Below are 19,035 nucleotides of genomic sequence, written 5' to 3' on the forward strand. Positions count from 1 at the left end.
GGAGCAACGGTTTAATTTCATATTTTCGGTAAGCGTATTGTACTACGTACCTACGTTATTAATCACTATTTTCAACGTGATCATCATTTCGAATTTGCGACGTCAACAAAACTTTGGCTCGGGAAATAAAAGCGCACAAGCGTTAAGAATAACCATAATGCTGGTGTCCATGTCTCTGTTGTTCATTGCAACTACGTTCCCACCTGCCCTATCAAGCACTATTACTGGAGTGATGGCCAAAAAGCCGAGCTTTGTCGAAACTCTCAACGCCATAACGTCCGCTCTTCAATCATTCAATTACGCATCTAATTTTTACATGTACTTGCTTACCGGAAAAGAAGTGCGAGTTTACTTCCTACAACAACTGAAATGTTGTTGTTGTAGATAAAGCATAACATTTACAGTATATAATGCTGTAATTTTGAATAAAAACTAAAAACCAAAAAATAATACCGTAACAAACATAAACGTTTCAATTAATTAAGCTTTTCCATACGTAATGTTGTTTTTTAGTAACGCTGTGTCAGTTCTGATGTTGTTTCTCGTTTAAAGCTCTTGAAAGTGCTTGAACAAGTGTGTTTTATATCATTTTCGGTAAGATAGAGGCGTTAATTTGCTATCGAGATGATAAATGCACACCATCATCTTAGTCCAATTCAGGTGGGTTTTCGACTTATAGAACCCAGTTTCTGTCTCTGGATCGGGTTCTATAAAGTCGAAAACCCACCTGAATTGGACTAAGATGAAAGACTTCGTCAACTCTCCGACGAAGACCGATCCCACCTATATATAATCCTATTGTGCAGTGAAGTCGGAACGATGCCCAGTAAATCAAATTGAGAATTTTTTTTACTAAGAGGTTTAGATTCAGTGTGACGACTTATCTAATGACTGGTGACTTGAGCGAGTTTGCAGTAATTTCAATAATTTCTGTTTTGAATGATATTGTTATTTAATACAAATATATATGAATGGCCATACATTTTTTAGTATACATATATAATATGGTATATACGAAATCATATAACAAAATAATTGTCACGTTATCAAGGAACCATTGATTTAAATATATGTTCCTCCATTCGAAATAATACCATCAACAGTAGTTAATGATCTCAGCGAGTAAAATAGAAATGTCATTAAAAGATCTATATGCTTAATACAATACTAGCGTTTCCCTGTAAAACATTAAAATTGATTATATCTTATATTGTAGTCGGTATACTCCACCTACTCCAAAGAAATCGAAGTTAAATGTATTTCAAAAGTTTACTGCCTATAAATATCAGTGAAAGACTTTCAGAAATCATTAAAAATTCAAGATTCGCCACAAAGAACAGAGAGATAATTGAGTCAATGAGTTCGGTCATTTCGTCGACATATGTGAGTTTACAGTTTCCAATTCGAGCATTTTGGCCGCTAATTCACTGAGTTTGAATTTCTGCACTTTGCCGGTTAAAGTCATCGGATATTCGCCAATAAACAATACGTACTGTGGCACCTTGAAATCTGCTAACTGAAAAAAAAAATCACAATCATTACACAAACAACTGAATAAACTGAATTAAACTATAGTTATACTATTAGTAGACATTACTGGTGTATCAATATTAGAAAAAGGACTGATTTGAGTCGACAGTTTACTGATGTATACTTACTGCTTTGATGTAGAGAGAATCCCACAATTATAACGAAAAAGTCCGAAAATGTAACTTCGAGATAGTAGTTTATTTCAACGTTTCGACTATATCCTAATAGTCATCTTCAGGAATAAGAATTATTCCTATTATTATCATTATTCCTGAAGATGACTATTAGGATATAGTCGAAACGTTGAAATAAACTACTATCTCGAAGTTACATTTCGGACTTTTTCGTTATAATTGTGGGATTCTCTCTACATCGCATCAACACGGATATAGTGTTCTATCAATCGTGATTACTGCTTTGATAGTCTTAGCCAAAAACGTATGAATATGCAAACTTAATTCTTACCCGATCTGTACAAAATTTCTTAATTTCTTCTTCGGTAGCTGTGTGTCCTTGTTTAAGCTTTATACACGCGCATGCCTGCTCCCCCATACGGGCATCAGGAACTCCAACCACCTAAAATACCATACTTGAGCTAGAAATCATTCCGTAAATTTTCCTCTTAATCAAGAAGACAGATTACCTGAACCTCTTCTATGGCCGGATGCTCGTACATAAAATTTTCAATTTCTGCCGGATATATATTTTCTCCACCGCGAATTATCATGTCCTTCTTGCGTCCTACGACGAATAAAAACCCTTCATCGTCCATTATCCCTAAATCACTGGAAACGACACACGTACATTAGTACATAATTCATTATCATACTTAAGCTGTCTATAAAGTTTCTTCTTACCCAGTCGAGAACCAGCCGCGAGGTGAAATAGCTTCAGCAGTTCTCTCTGGATCGTCCCAGTATCCTAACATAATATGATAACCTCGTGAACAAATTTCACCTTTTTCTCCTCGAGGTAGAACTTTACCAGCAGCGTCTACAATCATTACCTGTTCGGTGGAAGAAATTAAAACTCCAATCATTTACTAGATACAATTCATTTCTAGGCGTTGAGAAAAAAATGTCCGAAATGAAGCTGTAAAACACTAAATCACCTCAGTATGTGAAGAAGCTATTCCACACGAAGTTACTCGTTTCTCAAAGTCAGCGTCAATAGGGTTCATAGTAATGAGTGGACTTGTTTCGGTTAATCCATATCCTATCTTCAGGAAAAATGACATAAACAGAAAATAAACAATGCACCCTATTAAACTAGATGCAAGTGGTGATGTAAAAGCTAGTGAACTTACTATCAAATCAGGCATGTGCAACTTATCAGCAACTTCTCTCGAAATTTCAATTGGACACGGTGAGGCTCCCATTGCCCCTATTTATAAATCATATCATCGATGAGTCAGTTTGATAGGTTTTGTTATCACATTGAACGAGCAGTGAATGGATCATTTCTTCAAAAATTACCCGATCTCAGTGAGGTTAGATCATATTTCGTGCGATCTTCGTGGTTTAACATATCGATAAACATAGTTGGGGTTCCATACAAATATGCGCACCTGTCATACAAGTATACGGTTAATTGATTTTGCATTCTCATAATTCATCATCTAAATCATAGGGATATTTCTCATCAATTTGTCGTTAAGTAAAAGATCGTAGCAAACCTCTCATCGTGAACGGCCTTCAGGGCTTTTCCGGGGTTGAAAAGTGCAGAAGGAAACACACAAGTTGATCCGCTAACAACAGTACTAATTGATCCACCGATTGATCCAAAAGCATGAAATAGTGGTGGTGGACAGCAGAAAATCTGTAATAGAATTCGGAGGTTCAGGTTTATGATTATTTTGATAGATATTGATGAATTCGTTATTGATGTTACTGATTACCTTTGGCGAATCCTGCTGGTGGCCTTTAGTCATATTGTCTGTGAAAATTGTAGCATTATTGACGATACCATGATGGGTTAAAACGGCAGCTTTCGGGTGTCCGGTCGTTCCCTGAAAATCAATACACAGACTACTATGCCGTTTATAAAATACTGGTATATTTTGCATATTTCATTGAATTGTTCAAAATGTGGCTTACTGAGGTAAACTGGATATTAACTGGTTCATCAAATTGGATTTTATTTTGTAAATCACGGATTTCAGCGATTTGTTTCGTCGTTCCCATCTTCAAGAGACTACTAAACGACAGAGTTCCTCTGAAAAATATGAAATCCGTGAAGTCATACAGAGGAATACATGTATGTCTTCTTCCAAACGCATCGCATGTTAAGTTTTGATATTGGTTCGTAAGCACGATGATTGCTATTTTACTTACGGTTGTGGAAATTCGTCATTTTTTCTTATCATGATGATAGCCTTTAAACTCGGTAAACTTGTGCGTAAAATGGAATACAAGTGGAATCGGTGAATGGCATTCGTGGTTAGATTATCAAATCAATAAACCGATGGACAGCATAAGTACCTTTTACATTCTAGCAAACCCGGTTGTGAAGATGGTAATTCCGGAATTAGATTATTCAACATGCTATAGTGACCGACACCTTTGAAATCCATTCCAGCGACGAGGGCTTTGACTTTGACCTGAAAAAAAGATCACATTGTGGCATTGGAAACACAGCATATCATGATTCCGCGTTAAAACAACAATTAGAGAATATAGAAACCTTTTTCAAAGTGTAGTGGAGTTCATCTTCCTTATAAGCCGGATTTATAGTAACCTTGGTAAAAAAAAGCAAAATGTTCATTTATCTATCTATGTTATTTTTACGACTTGCAAATATTCATTGCGAAGGTGATTTCTGGGGACTATTATAGGTTAGCATCTTAGATACCAGTATGTAGCCACCGCGAGCACACGCGTATTGAGTGAGAATCCATTCGCTGACATTCGTCGCCCAAACACCGACACGATCACCAGGTTTAAGCCCCAACTCCAAAAAAGATGCTGCGATCTGGTCGGCCTAAAAACAATATTCCGATACATTAAGAATTAAACCGTGGTATAATGCACAGTGTTATGTAGGTAGTGAGGGTAAACAACTAGATTATATGTATCTCTTATCAGTGGGGCTTATATATGGAACCTGTTCAATTAGCGTATTGTAGGTTATCCTTGTGTTTTCCTCGGAGAAAATGAAAACCTCTCGATCAGGTGTCTTTTCTGTCGTCTCTTCTAAAACTACACCGAGTGTTGTATTGACAAGCGGTTTTAGTGACGCACCGTGGGCGTAGCTCCATTTTATCTTAGCTGAAGAATTTAATCGCCTGAAAGTGATTAAGAAATACTCTATCAAACTTATGAGATTTCCCCTTGGTGTATTGGGCTTAATTGAAAAACCTTCTCATTACCCATTTACTAGAATATCATTCAACGGTGAGCGGAAATTTGAGTAACAGACCTACCTTATGTTTGTATTTGCAAATTTTGGCAATGCCCTTCTACTCTTGCAAAGGTTTACAAGTTTTAGTAGCGCAGTTCGAGATATCATAGCCATTGATATATCAAGTGTAAGTTACATACAAATATGCCGAATATAAAAAGCCGGTGAACGCGTTAGGCAGTATTTTTTCAACGCACGACAATACATTGACCCTATGCGTAGATAGTAGACCAAGTTACAAGTCACATATATCAACTTTTTATTGTGTCATTCACGGGAAAACAGTGATAGTGTGTTCGAATATCGCATAGTAAATTAGCGATCTACAGATATACCAAAATGAACAACAAACAAAACAGCTTATAAAATCAATACTTATACCCAAAACACTGATAATTATTCGTTTATACAAAACATTCAATTATTAGCCTACCGTAATATGAAAACATACAGAACTTACAACAATGATCAAAGCAAAGCCTTTTCAAGATAATTTTCATATTGATCATTTAACCATCAAATAAGTACAATTAACTTGGATACATCTGTGCTAATGGATTTGCATTTCCGTACATTGTTAGACTACTTCCTAAATATAACATTTATATATACCTATATGTACATGGACATGCTTACAAATATCATATAGTAGTTGTCAGAATTTCATTTCATCAACATATGTGATTTAATGTGATCCAATTTCAGCATTCTGGCCGCTTCTTCAGTGAGTTTGAATTTCTGTACTTTCCCGGATAAGGTCATCGGATATTCCTCCATAAACAACACATATCGCGGTACTTTGAAATCCGCTAGCTGAAAAAATCGAAAAGTGTTACATAGAGACGTTTTATTACTGTTTGATTGATATTAATCGTATTTCTTACCCGATCTTTACATAGTTTTTTAATCTCATCTCCGGTTACTGTATGTCCTTGTTTTAGCTTTATACATGCGCATACCTGCTCCCCCATACGGGTATCGGGAACTCCAACCACCTATAAAACATCGACAACATCGTACTAGACACGAATTCGCGTGATCATTTTCCTCTCTATCAAAACGGCAGATTACCTGAATCTCTTCTATGGCTGGATGCTCGTAGATTAGATTTTCAATTTCTGTAGGGAAAATGTTTTCTCCGCCGCGAATTATCATGTCCTTCTTGCGTCCTACGATATAAACGAAACCTTCATCGTCCATGCTCCCTAAATCACTAAAAAACGTAAAATTTCATTTGATATAAATAAGAAATCAATGCAATTTTTGGCCAATGAGCGAGACTTTTTATTCAGTTACCCGGTTGATAACCAGCCCTGAGGTGAAATAGCTTTATCAGTTCTCTCTGGATCGTCCCAGTATTCTAACATGACATTGTGACCTCTCAAACAGATTTCACCACGTTCTCCGCGAGGTAAAACCTTCCCAGCAGAATCTACGACCATTACCTGAGGAAAAAATTTATTCAAGCTTTTTACGTGCTACGTCCGCCTGGAGATAAAAGTGTTCCACGCAGTGCAACACTTAAAAGGCCAATCCAGGGTTAGTCTTGGCAAACCGAGACATTAACTACAAGTTTTCAGAAATCAAACTGTGAGCGCACCTCAGTATGCGGAAACACTATTCCACACGATGTAACTCGTTTCTCAAACTCAGCCGTTATGGGGTTGATAGTAATGCATGGACTTGCTTCGGTTAATCCATATCCTATCTAATGAAAAATAGAAAGAAATATTGGAACAACGTGCACAGTTCTATGGTCGAGGTGTCGAATGCGGTAATAGGAAAACTCACAATCAAATCAGGCATGTGCAACTTATCAGCAACTTCTCTTGAAATTTCAACTGGACACGGCGAGGCTCCCATCAATCCTATACAATATTGTTATCAATATTGCTTAGCTTTCGAACAATGAAATACTGCCAATGGTAAATCAAACACTTATTGAATTTGAAAATGATTAAACCACTAATTACCCGATCTCAGTGAGGTTAGATCATATTTCGTTCGATCTTCATGGTTTAACATATCGATGAACATAGTGGGGGTTCCATGTAAATACACGCACCTATAAAAGAAATCTTTCTCGTTCTAGAAATTGTGAATACGTTTATGTATAAATGATATTATATTGCGTGAAAAACTAAAGGCGCTCATTTGTCAGAGTTCATTTAACAGTCAAATTATCGTGGTACTAAACCTTTCATCGTGAACAGCCTTCAGGGTTTTGCCAGCGTTGAAAAGAGCAGATGGAAACACACAAGTTGATCCGGTCACAACAGTACAAATCGATGAGCAAGTCGATCCGAAACCATGGAATAGTGGCGGTGGACAACACACAATCTGAAAAATTCACATTTTCTATAGGAATTTGAAACACGAAGAGAATCATTCATGTAAATTATGACTGATTACGGTTGACTCTTCGTGATCCTCGGTCAAAATCTTCATGAGGAAGGTAGCATTGTTAACTAGATTATGATGGGATAAAACGGTAGCTTTTGGTTGTCCCGTCGTTCCCTGAAAATAGACGAATTTAAGTTTGTAGAAGGGACTACCTCATTTTATTGTGAGGATTTAATCGAGATGGCTTACCGAAGTAAACTGGATATTAACAGGGTCATCGAATTGGATTTTGTTTTGTAAATCATATATTTGAGCAAGTTGTTTAGTCGTTCCTATGTTCAAGAGTTCCTTCACCGACAACGTGCCTCTAATTCAACATTCATAGGAAACAAATTCACGGAATCAAAAGGAAAATGTATCAAAGCTTGTTGTTTATCGCATATCATAATTTCCCAAGGTGAATAATTACGCATAAAGATGAATGATTTTAACTTACGGTTGTTGGATTGAGCTGTCCTTTCCTGTCATCATGATAATAGCTTTTAGACTCGGTAAACTTTGTGCATAAAAGGAATTTTAGAATCATTAGTTTTTTATGCGATGACGTTGATGTCAAAATTATCTAGGTTAATTCAGGATTCGGATTAGATTGATACCTTTTACATTCGAGCAAACCGGGTTGTGATGAAGCTAATTCCGGAATTAGATTATTCAACATGCTATAGTGATCAAGACCTTTGAAATCCATTCCCGCGACGAGAGCTTTGACTTTAACCTAAAACAGATTATACTGTAGCGTTACGTTCGCATAGAAGCATTATACATTGAAATATAGAAAAGCAAAAATTCTTGACGACTACATGGTGTCTTCATAAATTTTCAGTTAAAGGAAAGCATATAAAACCTTCTCCAAAGTGAAATGGAGTTCATCTTCCTTAAATGCCGGATTTATATTGACCTGGGAAGAAACAAAACAACCTTAGTTAATTTCAAATACCAATATCTATTTCATTATCTGACTGGGCTATTATAGGTCAGCATATGATCATTACCAGAATGTAGCCACCACGAGCACACGCGTATTGAGTGAGAACCCATTCACTGACATTCGTCGCCCAAACACCGACACGATCACCATGTTTCAGCCCTAACTCCAAAAAAGATGCTGCAATCTGGTCGGCCTAAAATAGATAGATTCTGTGAAAAGAAATTGCAGTAGAGCAAAATTGTCAACGGCTTGAGTTACCATATCCGCGAAATATTTCAGAGAATAAGAGAGTGGAGAGAACATAACATTAACATACCTGTGTAATAAGTGCATTGTAGGTTATCCTCGTGTCTTCCTCGGAGAAAACAAAAACCTCTCTATCGGGTGTCTTTTCTGTCGTCTCTTCTAAAACTACGCCGAGTGTTGTATTGACAAGCGGTTTTAGTGATGCACCGTGAGCGTAGCTCCATTTTACCTTGGCTGCAGATTTCAATGAACTGAATTGAAAATGCGTGATTAAATTATATAAATTGAATTAGAATTCCTGCATCCAAACCAACGTTTATCATATTGTGCGTAATCGAAAAGTTAGCCGCAACACATTACATCAGCTACGTCAGTCCTCTCCGTCCTTGAGCCTTGAGAGCAACATAATGCAAAATTTGACACATTGAAAAAATGGATCCTTTCTTTTTCCTACATCCTACACCGCACCTAATTACCTATGTAAATTATGATTTTATCAGGCCCTGGTTACCTTATATTTGCAGATTGTCGCAATGCCGTACTATTTTTACAGAGGTTCGAAGCTATTGATATTCCGGTTCGATATCTCATTGCCATAGCTAGACGTCTTGATCAGACTGTATTTTTCACATAAAAGAGTGGTGAAAAAACGAGACGCATTAAGATAATAAAACCACCTACGTGGCAAAAACAGATATGAACTAAGTACGCTATGCCAACTCCACGAGAACGTTCAAAATATGACGACCTTGAAGATTGGAGACAAAAAACACGTTCATGTTGACCCCTATAGAGCGATAAAAGAAAAATAGCTATAGAAATTCCAAGGCGTATTGGCTGATGACGGCCACGCCGAGATCTTTCGATCAAGAATGCGAGAAAACAAAATAATTTGTTTCCGGCCAAAATATCAGTTTTTCTCGCATTATTATTTATTTTGGCGGGGCGAGAAAACAAAATTTCTCGCTATCAAATCATTCTATTTTCAGATTTTCGTAATCGAAAAATTGTTGAGGGTCGCAAAATATATAAAACAGGCATATTCCAGGACGAACAAGGGGTCCGGGAATTCGCCCACGGAAAATTTTAAAATCTAACTGCTTTTTGGTGCAGTTTCCAAGCAATTAATGAAGTCCAGATGCATTAAAGTGCTATAAAGAAAATCTAAGTGCATTGAGAAGTATTTTCCTGGCAATGAAGACAGAATCCTGAAGTTGGTGCGACTTTTTGTTTAAAATGAAAAAGGGCATACAATTTTCGCGACAGTAGCGCGTGCCTATACGGTGCTACAGTCCGAGTCCGGGCCTGAGCCTGGTAAACATACATGTTGTATACTGAAACCAATAACCGTTACCCGATATAAAACTGGATTCCGTCTACGGCCGAAAAGGGAACGCAATAGTCCGCTGGGATGGAAGTCCCAAGTGGGCTAAAAAGTCAATTATATAATTATCGTAACCATAAGACAACCGGATTCCGAATAGATTTTATTTAAAAAAGAATGGCCACATATTTTCATTCAGAAGATCCACTGTTCAATTTTAGCATCTTGCTTGCCACTTCAACGAGTTTGAATTTCTGTACTTTCCCGGATAAAGTCATCGGATATTCCTCCATAAACAACACGTATCGCGGTACTTTGAAATCCGCCAGCTGAAAAACAAAAAATTCGAGAAGAATAAAGTGCAATCTTTAGACCGGATCACGATTTTAGATGTATACATTACAGGGTTTTGGATAATATTGGTACATCGTATTTCTTACGTGATCTTTACAAAGTCTTTTAATCTCATCTTCGGTAACTGTATGTCCTTGTTTTAGCTTAATACACGCGCATACCTGCTCCCCCATACGGGCATCGGGAACTCCAACCACCTATAAAACATCGACAACATCGTACTAGACACCAATTCGCGTGATCATTTACTTCTCTATCCAACGACAGATTACCTGAACCTCTTCTATGGCTGGATGCTCGTAGATTAGATTTTCAATTTCTGTAGGGAAAATGTTTTCTCCGCCACGAATTATCATGTCTTTCTTGCGCCCTACGATATAAACGAACCCCTCGTCGTCCATTTTCCCTAAATCACTAAAAACGTTGATACGAAATTATTACAATGTACACACACAGAATTCATTATCTTTCGCTCATTTTCTAAATTAGCTTTTTCATTCCGAGTTTAACAAATTTCGTTATTCAGTTACCCAGTTGATAACCAGCCCTGAGGTGAAATGGTTTCAGCCGTTCTCTCTGGATCGTCCCAGTATTCTAACATGACATTGTGACCACGTGCACAAATTTCACCACTTTCTCCACGAGGTACAATTTTCCCATTAGTATCTGCGATCATTATCTGTTACAAAAATATGCGGTATAAAATGTGAAATCAGCTTTAATACGTCGCTCGGGTTCAAAACCGAACCACAGATGAATGTCAACGAACCTCAGTGTGCTGAAAAACGATTCCACACGAAGTTACTCGTTTCTCAAATTCAGCTTCTTTGGGGTTCATAGCAATGACTGGACTTGTTTCAGTTAATCCATATGTTAGCTATAAATTAATATATTAACGAAACGTTTAGGCGTCCACGCAAATGTTTTGGAAACTATGCCAAAGAGAACTCACGATCAAATCAGGAACGTGCAACTTATCAGCAACCTCTCTCGAAATTTCAACTGGACACGGCGAGGCTCCCATTATTCCTACAGAATATTTCAATCACAGAATTTGATTGGTTGATCTTAAAACCAGTTTGAAGTGTAAAGAGGATATCTACGGAATACGTTCGTAAAACTGAGGAAATATCAAATTACCCGATCTCAGAGAGGTAAGATCATATTTTTGACGATCTTCGTGGTTTAACATATCGATAAACATAGTAGGGGTTCCATGTAAATAAACACATCTATAAATAATTTCAGAAACACACGATAAAACCATATCTCATACTATCACGAAATATCTCGATTAATACCCTATTCATTTAACCATAATAGTAATGCTCAATTATTAGTTTAGTGATAATACGCAAACCTTTCATCGTGAACAGCCTTAAGTGATTTGCCAGGGTTGAATAGTGCGGATGGAAATACACAAGTTGATCCACCAAGAACAGTACAAATTGACCCAGCAGTTGAGCCAAAAGCGTGAAATAGTGGTGGTGGACAGCATACAATCTTGAAATAAAATATGGAATTATGCTCATTTTGATGTATTAATGAACGAATTTGTGAATCTATGCTAATATGAGTGATTACGTTTGAATCCTGATTGTGACCTTTAGTTAAATTGTATTGAATAAACATTGCGTTATTGACTAAATTATGATGCGTTAAAACAGCAGCTTTTGGCTTCCCCGTCGTTCCCTGAAAGTATACATATTTTTCATGTACTGGGTATAGCTATAGATAGTTTCGAAAATAGCATTTCAGATAACATTTCTTTGTTTCCTCTTGTTTTACCGAAGTGAACTGGATATTAGCAGGTTCGTCGGATTGAATTTTATCTTGTAAATCGCGGATTTGAGATAGTTGTTTGGTCGTCCCTATGTTCAGAAGATCTTTTACAGATAGTGTTCCTCTGAATTTCAAAATAATCTAAGCTTAAATTTGTTATGTTTTCAAATAAAACAGCTTAACAAGGATTGATATTTTACTTACGGTTGCGGGATTTCGTCATTTTTTCTCATCATGATGATAGCCTTTAAACTTGGTAAACTTGTGTGTAAAATGGAATACACCAAAATGAAAGATATTCGAATCAGATAATCATTACACGCGGTAATATCATCAACTTTATGAGTTGAAGGTTGAGACTCGTCTGATATCAAGGTAATTTACCTTTTACATTCTAGCAAACCCGGTTGCGAAGATGCTAATTCTGGAATAGTATCCCTCAAAATACTATAGTGATCAATGCCTTTGAACTCCATTCCAGCAACAAGAGCTCTTATTTTTACCTAAAACAGATCATATCTTGGTATACTTAGCTAACAAACGATAAGGCCTACCACTCAAGGATTTTGTGTAAATATATTTTAAATAAAAACCTTCTCCAAAGTATAACGGAGTTCATCTTTTTTATACGCGGGATTCAAATTGACCTTGAAAAGAAAAGTAAAATGACAGAAATGAGTAATAAATGATCGACGATCTTTCCGAATGGTGATTTCAGGGGTCTTCCAGGTTAGCATCTTTATTACCAGAATGTAGCCACCGCGAGCACACGCGTATTGAGTGAGAACCCATTCACTGACATTCGTCGCCCAAACACCGACACGATCACCAGGTTTCAGTCCTAATTCCAAAAAAGAAGCAGCAATCTGATCGGCCTGAAATAGAATATTTTAAGGGATAATATGGAAATCAAATCGTCAACCCTGATAACGCACAATGCAACGTGGGGAATTATACAGCACGTCATTGTCAGGATGTATCAACCCAACGTAAAGAATGCAATAGATCTTTGCATTTTACATAATGTTTACAAGCACACGCTGTTTTTTTCAGATGTTCGTACAAAAGACTGGTTAAGATGAACCCTTTGGATTATATCTTCTTGGCTCATAAACTGGCAGGTATTATGTTTAGAAACACGATAGTCTACCTGTGTAATGAGCGTATTGTAGGTTATCCTGGTGTTTTCTTCGGGAAAAATGAAAACCTCTCTATCAGGCGTCTTTTCTGTCGACTCTTCTAAAACTACACCGAGTGTTGTATTGACAAGCGGTTTTAGTGATGCACCGTGAGCGTAGCTCCATTTTATCTTAGCTGCGGAATTTAATCGCCTATATGATAAATAGAAAATAGATGCAATTAAATACGTAGAAAATTTGATTTGTACAATAGTAAAATGGTGTCATCGTTTATACCTTAAATTTGTATTTGCAAATTCTTGCAATGCTGATCCACGTTTGCCGAGGTTCGCAAATACCAATGTTCCCGTCCGATATCTCGCAAGCATAGCCATAACCTGTAGTATAATGTACGTATAGCTCGTGTTATTTTACATTCGTGCCAATGATACGCAAAATGTATATTTTCTGTATATACGTGTTAGCGCTGCATGTTATTTCACCTAGTGAACTGCGAACTAACGTACCAACTGTCACACATATATCAAACGTAGCTGTATATTAAAAATGCATAAGCGACAAAGTCCATCCGCAATCACTAGCGCTATAGGCGGAAGATAATAAATACAGCGGGTTATATGAAACACACGGTACGGCATCCCCATGGGTTTACTCTCATTTCACTCTCCCAATGTTTCTACGGAGGTCCTGCTCCTCTGTATATTGTGTAGTTTTTAGTGAACTCCAAAAGCTGTGGTTGACTGAACTAATGAGTTTCATGAGATTTTCCTCTTTCCATTACTTCTCTCGTCCATTTTACAATCTTTGCCACCAATTTATGCAAGGTAACACCCACCAATCTTTCAATCAAAACAAGCCAAATCATAGCAACTGTTCGGGGGAGAACTGTTCACCATTTTGACCATTCTATCAAAAGGAAAATCGATGAGACAAACGAATGTATAAAGCATTATTCTGAATTTATTGTAAACTACGTGTACATGTATAGGTGCATTTTCAGAAAATATAACAAAATACAGTATATAGAATTTAGAATAAAAAATTAAAAGCCAAGAAATCAATCTACATTGTACATAATGTATATAATATCACTTCTTGATAAAACATAACTCATAACTTTATGATATTCCCAAATAGAAGAACCGATTAAAATATTTTCAAACATAGTTATAAATAATTTCCATAAATAAAAATATATTTTTATATAGCGACAAAGCGGGATATGCATCTTACAGATGAAATCTTTGAATATTTTACATTTAATAAATTTGTTGCACAAATCCTTCGTTAAATCTAACTGTATATGATTATAATTACCTATCATACAAGTACATTGTTAAACGTAGCGTTAAATGCTACTTCATGCACGTGATAAAATCTAAAAATCTAGAAACAATATAAACATGTTTCAAATCGATCACTGAAATAAAAGTGCATTCATCTATCACAAAACCCTGTGTGAAAACTAGTGTAAGAGGACATTTCCGAGGGCAACGCAGGTATTTTAGCACATTTTCATTTTTAAGAGATAACGAATTCTTGCTTGGCTCTCTTTATATACGAGATATTCACTTTCCGAGAAGTGGCTTGACTTGTAAGTCGATTGTTTGACAGGTTTGCCTTGTGGGATGACAACATCGAAGCCTTCCATTTTCAGTGAAGTATCCTGCTTTGGATCTGTAAATGAAAAGTAAAAGACATCTTTTGGGCTAAAAAAGATAACCCTTGTTTTTCAAAATTCCAAAATCTAAAATTGACCCCACTCTATTTTTTCCAAATCGTTAGAAACAACAAGAAAAATTATTAATAGTAAAAAATGATTGTTTTATTTGAAAAAATCAATACTGAGATGTAAAAGAAATGACCCGACGGATTCATATATGAGAAAACAAGGTATCTGTTTTAGCTTAGTGGTAAGGATAAGGAAATGAATAAAGGATAAGTGTTTGGTTTTGTCCCGAGCTCAATGAAGTTTGAGTAAATCAGATTTGTAGCTTAAAATGCTAACACTTGGTCTGAGGCAAAGTCCAGAGTTGAAACGATAGAGCAATGTAAAAGTATTTGAAAATTCTCGACTCACCTGGTTCAGTTTGACCTTTGGCAATGACACAGTCTTTACCATTTGGTGCTTTAACCAGGCTACAATTATCTCTGGTGATATAATGTTCTTTTCCTAGAGCTACCTCATTCAAGAACATGATACCGATGTTATTGTCAGTAGATGAAACTGAAAACCGATTGTAATCAAATAACCTCATAATTTTTCATTGCCTAATGTAAAATCAAGTCCGATCATTTGGCATGCACCTACCATAACCAGATGATTTTCCTTGCTCCGATGCAAAATAGATGCCTCGACCAACTCGTCCCCCGCTATGAGGCATTATTCTCAATCCAGTTTTCAGAATGGCTGCCACCACCGCAACATTCGTACCATGCCACAACAGCTTTCGATTTTTCAAGGAATTATGAGTTGCAAATCTTTCTCTCTTGATGAAATAACGAATATCATAGTCAGACATACATACAGTATAAGATAGGTGAAATAAATAAAAGATTCAACATCAAATGAATCGACATCATTATTTTTATACCTCTCCCTCGCGATCAACTTTGAATACATCTATGATTTTACAATTATCATACGTGTCTTTTGTATTGTTGGTATACTTTTCAATTAACTGAAAAAAAAAGACAACGCACCATCAGATATTCTCATCACTTTTAGCATGTTCAAAAATTGGAATATGCAATGCGTTGATTTTCATAGTGACTGTTGAATGATAAAACCTACAATCAAAGAAAAACTGTAAGGGGATTTTGACTTTTTAACTCTTATGAGCTGTTTTCGAAAATTGCTCACAGCATTTCAGTTGAAGCATCAAAATTCTCTAATAGCTTTTATTTGATTAAGGGGTTTATTCTTCAGTGAACGCAATGCCTTACTTTGAATTCTTTCGAACCCGGACTCAGATGTTCCAGTTTGCATTTCAGTAATGAATAATCAATATCTAGAGGGTGTATTACTTCAGTAGCATTCTAAATAAAGAAAACGAAATACCGGTAATCACAATGAAAACATGAAACTTGAAATCAATAAACCACTTCCTAAAATCGAGGCAATGAATTATATTACCATTTGTTTCTTAGCCTTTTCTTTTTCTAATTCCTGTGCAATTTCAATATCTCCAAGAACCTAGAATCCAGAAACCGAAAAGTTGTTTAACTTCTAAAAGAAAATGGTAAAGATATATCATATTTATATTCGAAATACTAACAGCAAGCATGTCATATTTAGATTGAACTGTTGCTAAGTCTCCAATGACCGGTGGTCGTTGTCTTCCAAAGTCATGCGGAATCAGAGTATAAAACCTTGAGGATAATTCCGTCAAGTTGCCTTTCTTCGTCTTATTGAGTATATCTTCAATCTCCTCTAGACATTCATAGCCCTTGGCAATCTGTGCCTTACTTAATTTCCCTAGAGGCATTTTCTTCAAATCTGGAATCAACCATATTATTTTATTACAAATAACGAATGGCTACAACTACCTACTCTTATTACTTATAAGCACATACATTAAAGTAAAGCTTGCCTAACTCAGAACAACTGGGATCAGCAAAAACTCAGTCTGAGGCAAGCAAAATCTGAGTTTAGGATACGAAAATACTATGTTAGGTCAGAAAAATGATTTCGCTTTTGCCCCACTTTGTCAAAAGTCAGAGTTGGCCATCTCAGAGTAAGGCAACTGTACATGTACATTAGAGATGAGAGTTCAAGAATAAACAAACTTTTTAAACAGCCTCCATACAATCTATCCATCAATAACAATAACTTACCTATGTTAAAGTCAGCCATTGCACTTTTGAACATATCAGTACTGAGGATGAGTTTCAGTAGATTCTGAGTAGGCTCATCCAGTGAACAAGGCTTCACATTCGTCATGTCTTTCGACATCTGCAAATCAGTTGTAAATCCATGTGTAGTAGGTTACCATCAAAAACGTAAGGAATCGAGTTTATTTCTTAATTTGAGAAACCTACATAATATTGTTTATTTACTTCTACTTCTTCTTCATCTTCCACCTCTTCCACTTCAATCAGAGTATATTTTCCTTTCACGGGTGAAAAACTCTCACGATCTTTCCAAGCATTTTTGGTTTTGTCTTTGAATTTCTTTTCAAAATCACTCACAGCCTTTTGCAGGTCATCGAAGGGTCCTTTCAGGGCAGAAGCCCCTGTTTCTCCCTGTAGAATATCACAAAACAATTCATTCATTCTTCAATGATACTAATGAAAATACTAAAAATATTAATAAAACTTCAGTTCTTACAACTCTTCCCCAGCGATTCCAACAATAATATGATCCTTCATCATCCAGTAAAACCTGAATGACATAAAACTTGTTGTTGTTGTGTCCTATGTTCGTTTGGTTCAGCATACAATCATAATCATCAACTACCTATCATAGAAAAATAAAAGACGATTCAGATGAAGAAATTGAAATTATGAAGTGGAGGTAAAATCAGTCTTTTGTTATAATGTCATTATTGATGTTGCCTGCCGTGGGCGCTGGCATCTATAATACTTTATAATACTTTCCATGGATATTAAGGCCTGAGCACGCATCTATTTAACAATGTCTCTACACAGTAACCAGACTCAGGGGTTGATTCAAGGTCAAAGCCAGGGCGCATGTCCACGTAAGAAATTTAGAGCCTTTTTCCAAGCTTCGCCCCAGGATCGGCTCCTGGCACTGTTACCGGACTTAAAGCTTCATGATTGAATGTTTGTTTTTAACCCCCGTAAAGCCCTAACAACAACCATGGGCCAGTTGCTCAAAAGTTGGTTACAGTTAACCAGTGAATAGCTGATATGGTGACAATTGAAATTTCATTGTTACTATGGCATTTAACGGCCGGTTATCTTTAACCAACTTTTGAGTTACTGGCCCCATATTGTTATTTTACCTCACTAAAATCAGCGACGTGACAATTCGCATCGACTTTGCGAAATTTTGCTTTTTTGTCTGATTTCTTATCTGCTGCTTGTAATGCTTTAATCGCCTGCTGTGCGGTGCTTTCTTCTTTCTTATTTTTCTTGGCAGCTGGTCCACCTGCAGCTTTCTTCTTGGTAGCAGCTTTTCTCTTTGGACCCATTATTCTTAATAGAAAGACTTCATATATATTCATTTGCAACCCACAGGTTTGAGTTCGTGAGCTTCCCTCCAAAAATCGAGCTATGTTTTTCGACCTGCTTTCTTTTGGGGTGCCCTTTTAGTTTCATGATACACCCTATTTTCGGGGTGCACTCCTCCCTGAGTCTATAGTCAGACCCTACATCATGTTGTTGGAGGTCTACTCGAAATCAGTAAACTTTTACTTTGATCACCCAATTTTTGGGAGGGAGTGAATGTCATAAGTGTAATTATAGCGCTTGTTATTCTTGTTGCACATATACGTACTACCAGGGGAAGTAAGTAAAAGCCCGGAAATGGTTATTTAGCCGGATCCCGTTACGGACTTAAAAAAGATATTTTGCCGGATCCATATAATAACATAACGATAAAATCATTTTATTGGGTTTACGGGTTTGGGTTTCGATAGGGTTAGTGTCAAGAGGGCGAGAAGCGGGCTAAACAACTACAGCCTTGTATATTATATATAGTCCGCCAAGATTTTTAACCCGGAGTTTTTGGACTGGATTTTCTCAAAATTCTTGACAGCAAGCAAGCCTCATCAAATTTACCCAGTTCGAATTTAAATGCGGCTAATCAAAAGTTAAGTTCAAACATCAATTAAAGCTTACTATCTAAGATCTCCCACCTTCTTTGGTGTCACGCATAGAGAGAATAATTGTTGGCAGGAACCCAATGAACTTGTTTTGACAAATTCAGTTTTGACAGTTCGGCGGACTTGTTTTGGTACAAATTA

At 36.6% G+C, this 19,035-nt stretch overlaps 4 protein-coding genes across 5 annotated transcripts; all 4 read right to left on the reverse strand.

Moving 5' to 3' along the window:
* Positions 1-979: 979 nt before the first annotated feature.
* Positions 980-5,504, reverse strand: LOC141901187 (medium-chain acyl-CoA ligase ACSF2, mitochondrial-like). The gene is made up of 16 exons (XM_074788297.1): positions 5,465-5,504; positions 4,633-4,889; positions 4,381-4,509; positions 4,213-4,266; positions 4,011-4,129; positions 3,864-3,920; positions 3,627-3,744; positions 3,428-3,538; positions 3,206-3,348; positions 3,006-3,097; positions 2,837-2,913; positions 2,642-2,749; positions 2,388-2,536; positions 2,174-2,315; positions 1,996-2,106; positions 980-1,516 (listed from the first exon to the last, which is right to left on the reverse strand). The coding sequence occupies exons 1-16, from the start codon at positions 5,502-5,504 to the stop codon at positions 1,367-1,369; spliced, it is 1,857 nt and encodes a 618-aa protein (XP_074644398.1). The 3' UTR covers positions 980-1,366.
* On the reverse strand, positions 4,687-9,248 carry LOC141901026 (medium-chain acyl-CoA ligase ACSF2, mitochondrial-like). Of its 2 annotated transcripts, XM_074788084.1 has the most exons (17): positions 9,018-9,248; positions 8,577-8,757; positions 8,325-8,453; positions 8,177-8,230; positions 7,929-8,047; positions 7,769-7,828; positions 7,522-7,639; positions 7,342-7,446; positions 7,127-7,269; positions 6,903-6,994; positions 6,721-6,797; positions 6,530-6,637; positions 6,226-6,374; positions 6,001-6,142; positions 5,814-5,924; positions 5,566-5,742; positions 4,687-4,813 (listed from the first exon to the last, which is right to left on the reverse strand). In XM_074788084.1, exons 1-16 carry the CDS (start codon positions 9,101-9,103, stop codon positions 5,593-5,595), a joined length of 1,824 nt encoding a protein of 607 aa, XP_074644185.1. In that variant the 5' UTR covers positions 9,104-9,248; the 3' UTR covers positions 4,687-4,813; positions 5,566-5,592. The 2 variants fall into 2 exon arrangements, with proteins under 2 accessions (XP_074644185.1, XP_074644184.1); XM_074788083.1 differs by lacking the exon at positions 4,687-4,813 and having other exon boundaries at positions 4,844-5,742.
* A 643-nt stretch (positions 9,249-9,891) lies between these two features.
* Positions 9,892-13,609, reverse strand: LOC141901027 (medium-chain acyl-CoA ligase ACSF2, mitochondrial-like). The gene is made up of 16 exons (XM_074788085.1): positions 13,382-13,609; positions 13,117-13,297; positions 12,713-12,841; positions 12,560-12,613; positions 12,351-12,469; positions 12,171-12,227; positions 11,973-12,090; positions 11,769-11,876; positions 11,545-11,687; positions 11,325-11,416; positions 11,137-11,213; positions 10,954-11,061; positions 10,715-10,863; positions 10,457-10,598; positions 10,271-10,381; positions 9,892-10,159 (listed from the first exon to the last, which is right to left on the reverse strand). Exons 1-16 carry the CDS (start codon positions 13,477-13,479, stop codon positions 10,022-10,024), a joined length of 1,824 nt encoding a protein of 607 aa, XP_074644186.1. The 5' UTR covers positions 13,480-13,609; the 3' UTR covers positions 9,892-10,021.
* Positions 13,610-14,198: 589 nt separating this feature from the next.
* Positions 14,199-19,024, reverse strand: LOC141901593 (protein mono-ADP-ribosyltransferase PARP3-like). The gene is made up of 12 exons (XM_074788931.1): positions 18,911-19,024; positions 18,073-18,265; positions 17,436-17,564; positions 17,147-17,350; positions 16,943-17,060; positions 16,384-16,604; positions 16,242-16,301; positions 16,052-16,144; positions 15,700-15,786; positions 15,417-15,594; positions 15,186-15,332; positions 14,199-14,782 (listed from the first exon to the last, which is right to left on the reverse strand). The coding sequence occupies exons 2-12, from the start codon at positions 18,259-18,261 to the stop codon at positions 14,610-14,612; spliced, it is 1,599 nt and encodes a 532-aa protein (XP_074645032.1). The 5' UTR covers positions 18,262-18,265; positions 18,911-19,024; the 3' UTR covers positions 14,199-14,609.
* Between the last annotated feature and the right edge of the window lie 11 nt (positions 19,025-19,035).

Source organism: Tubulanus polymorphus, chromosome 3 (assembly GCF_964204645.1).
Source record: "Tubulanus polymorphus chromosome 3, tnTubPoly1.2, whole genome shotgun sequence".
NCBI lineage: Eukaryota > Metazoa > Nemertea > Palaeonemertea > Tubulaniformes > Tubulanidae > Tubulanus > Tubulanus polymorphus.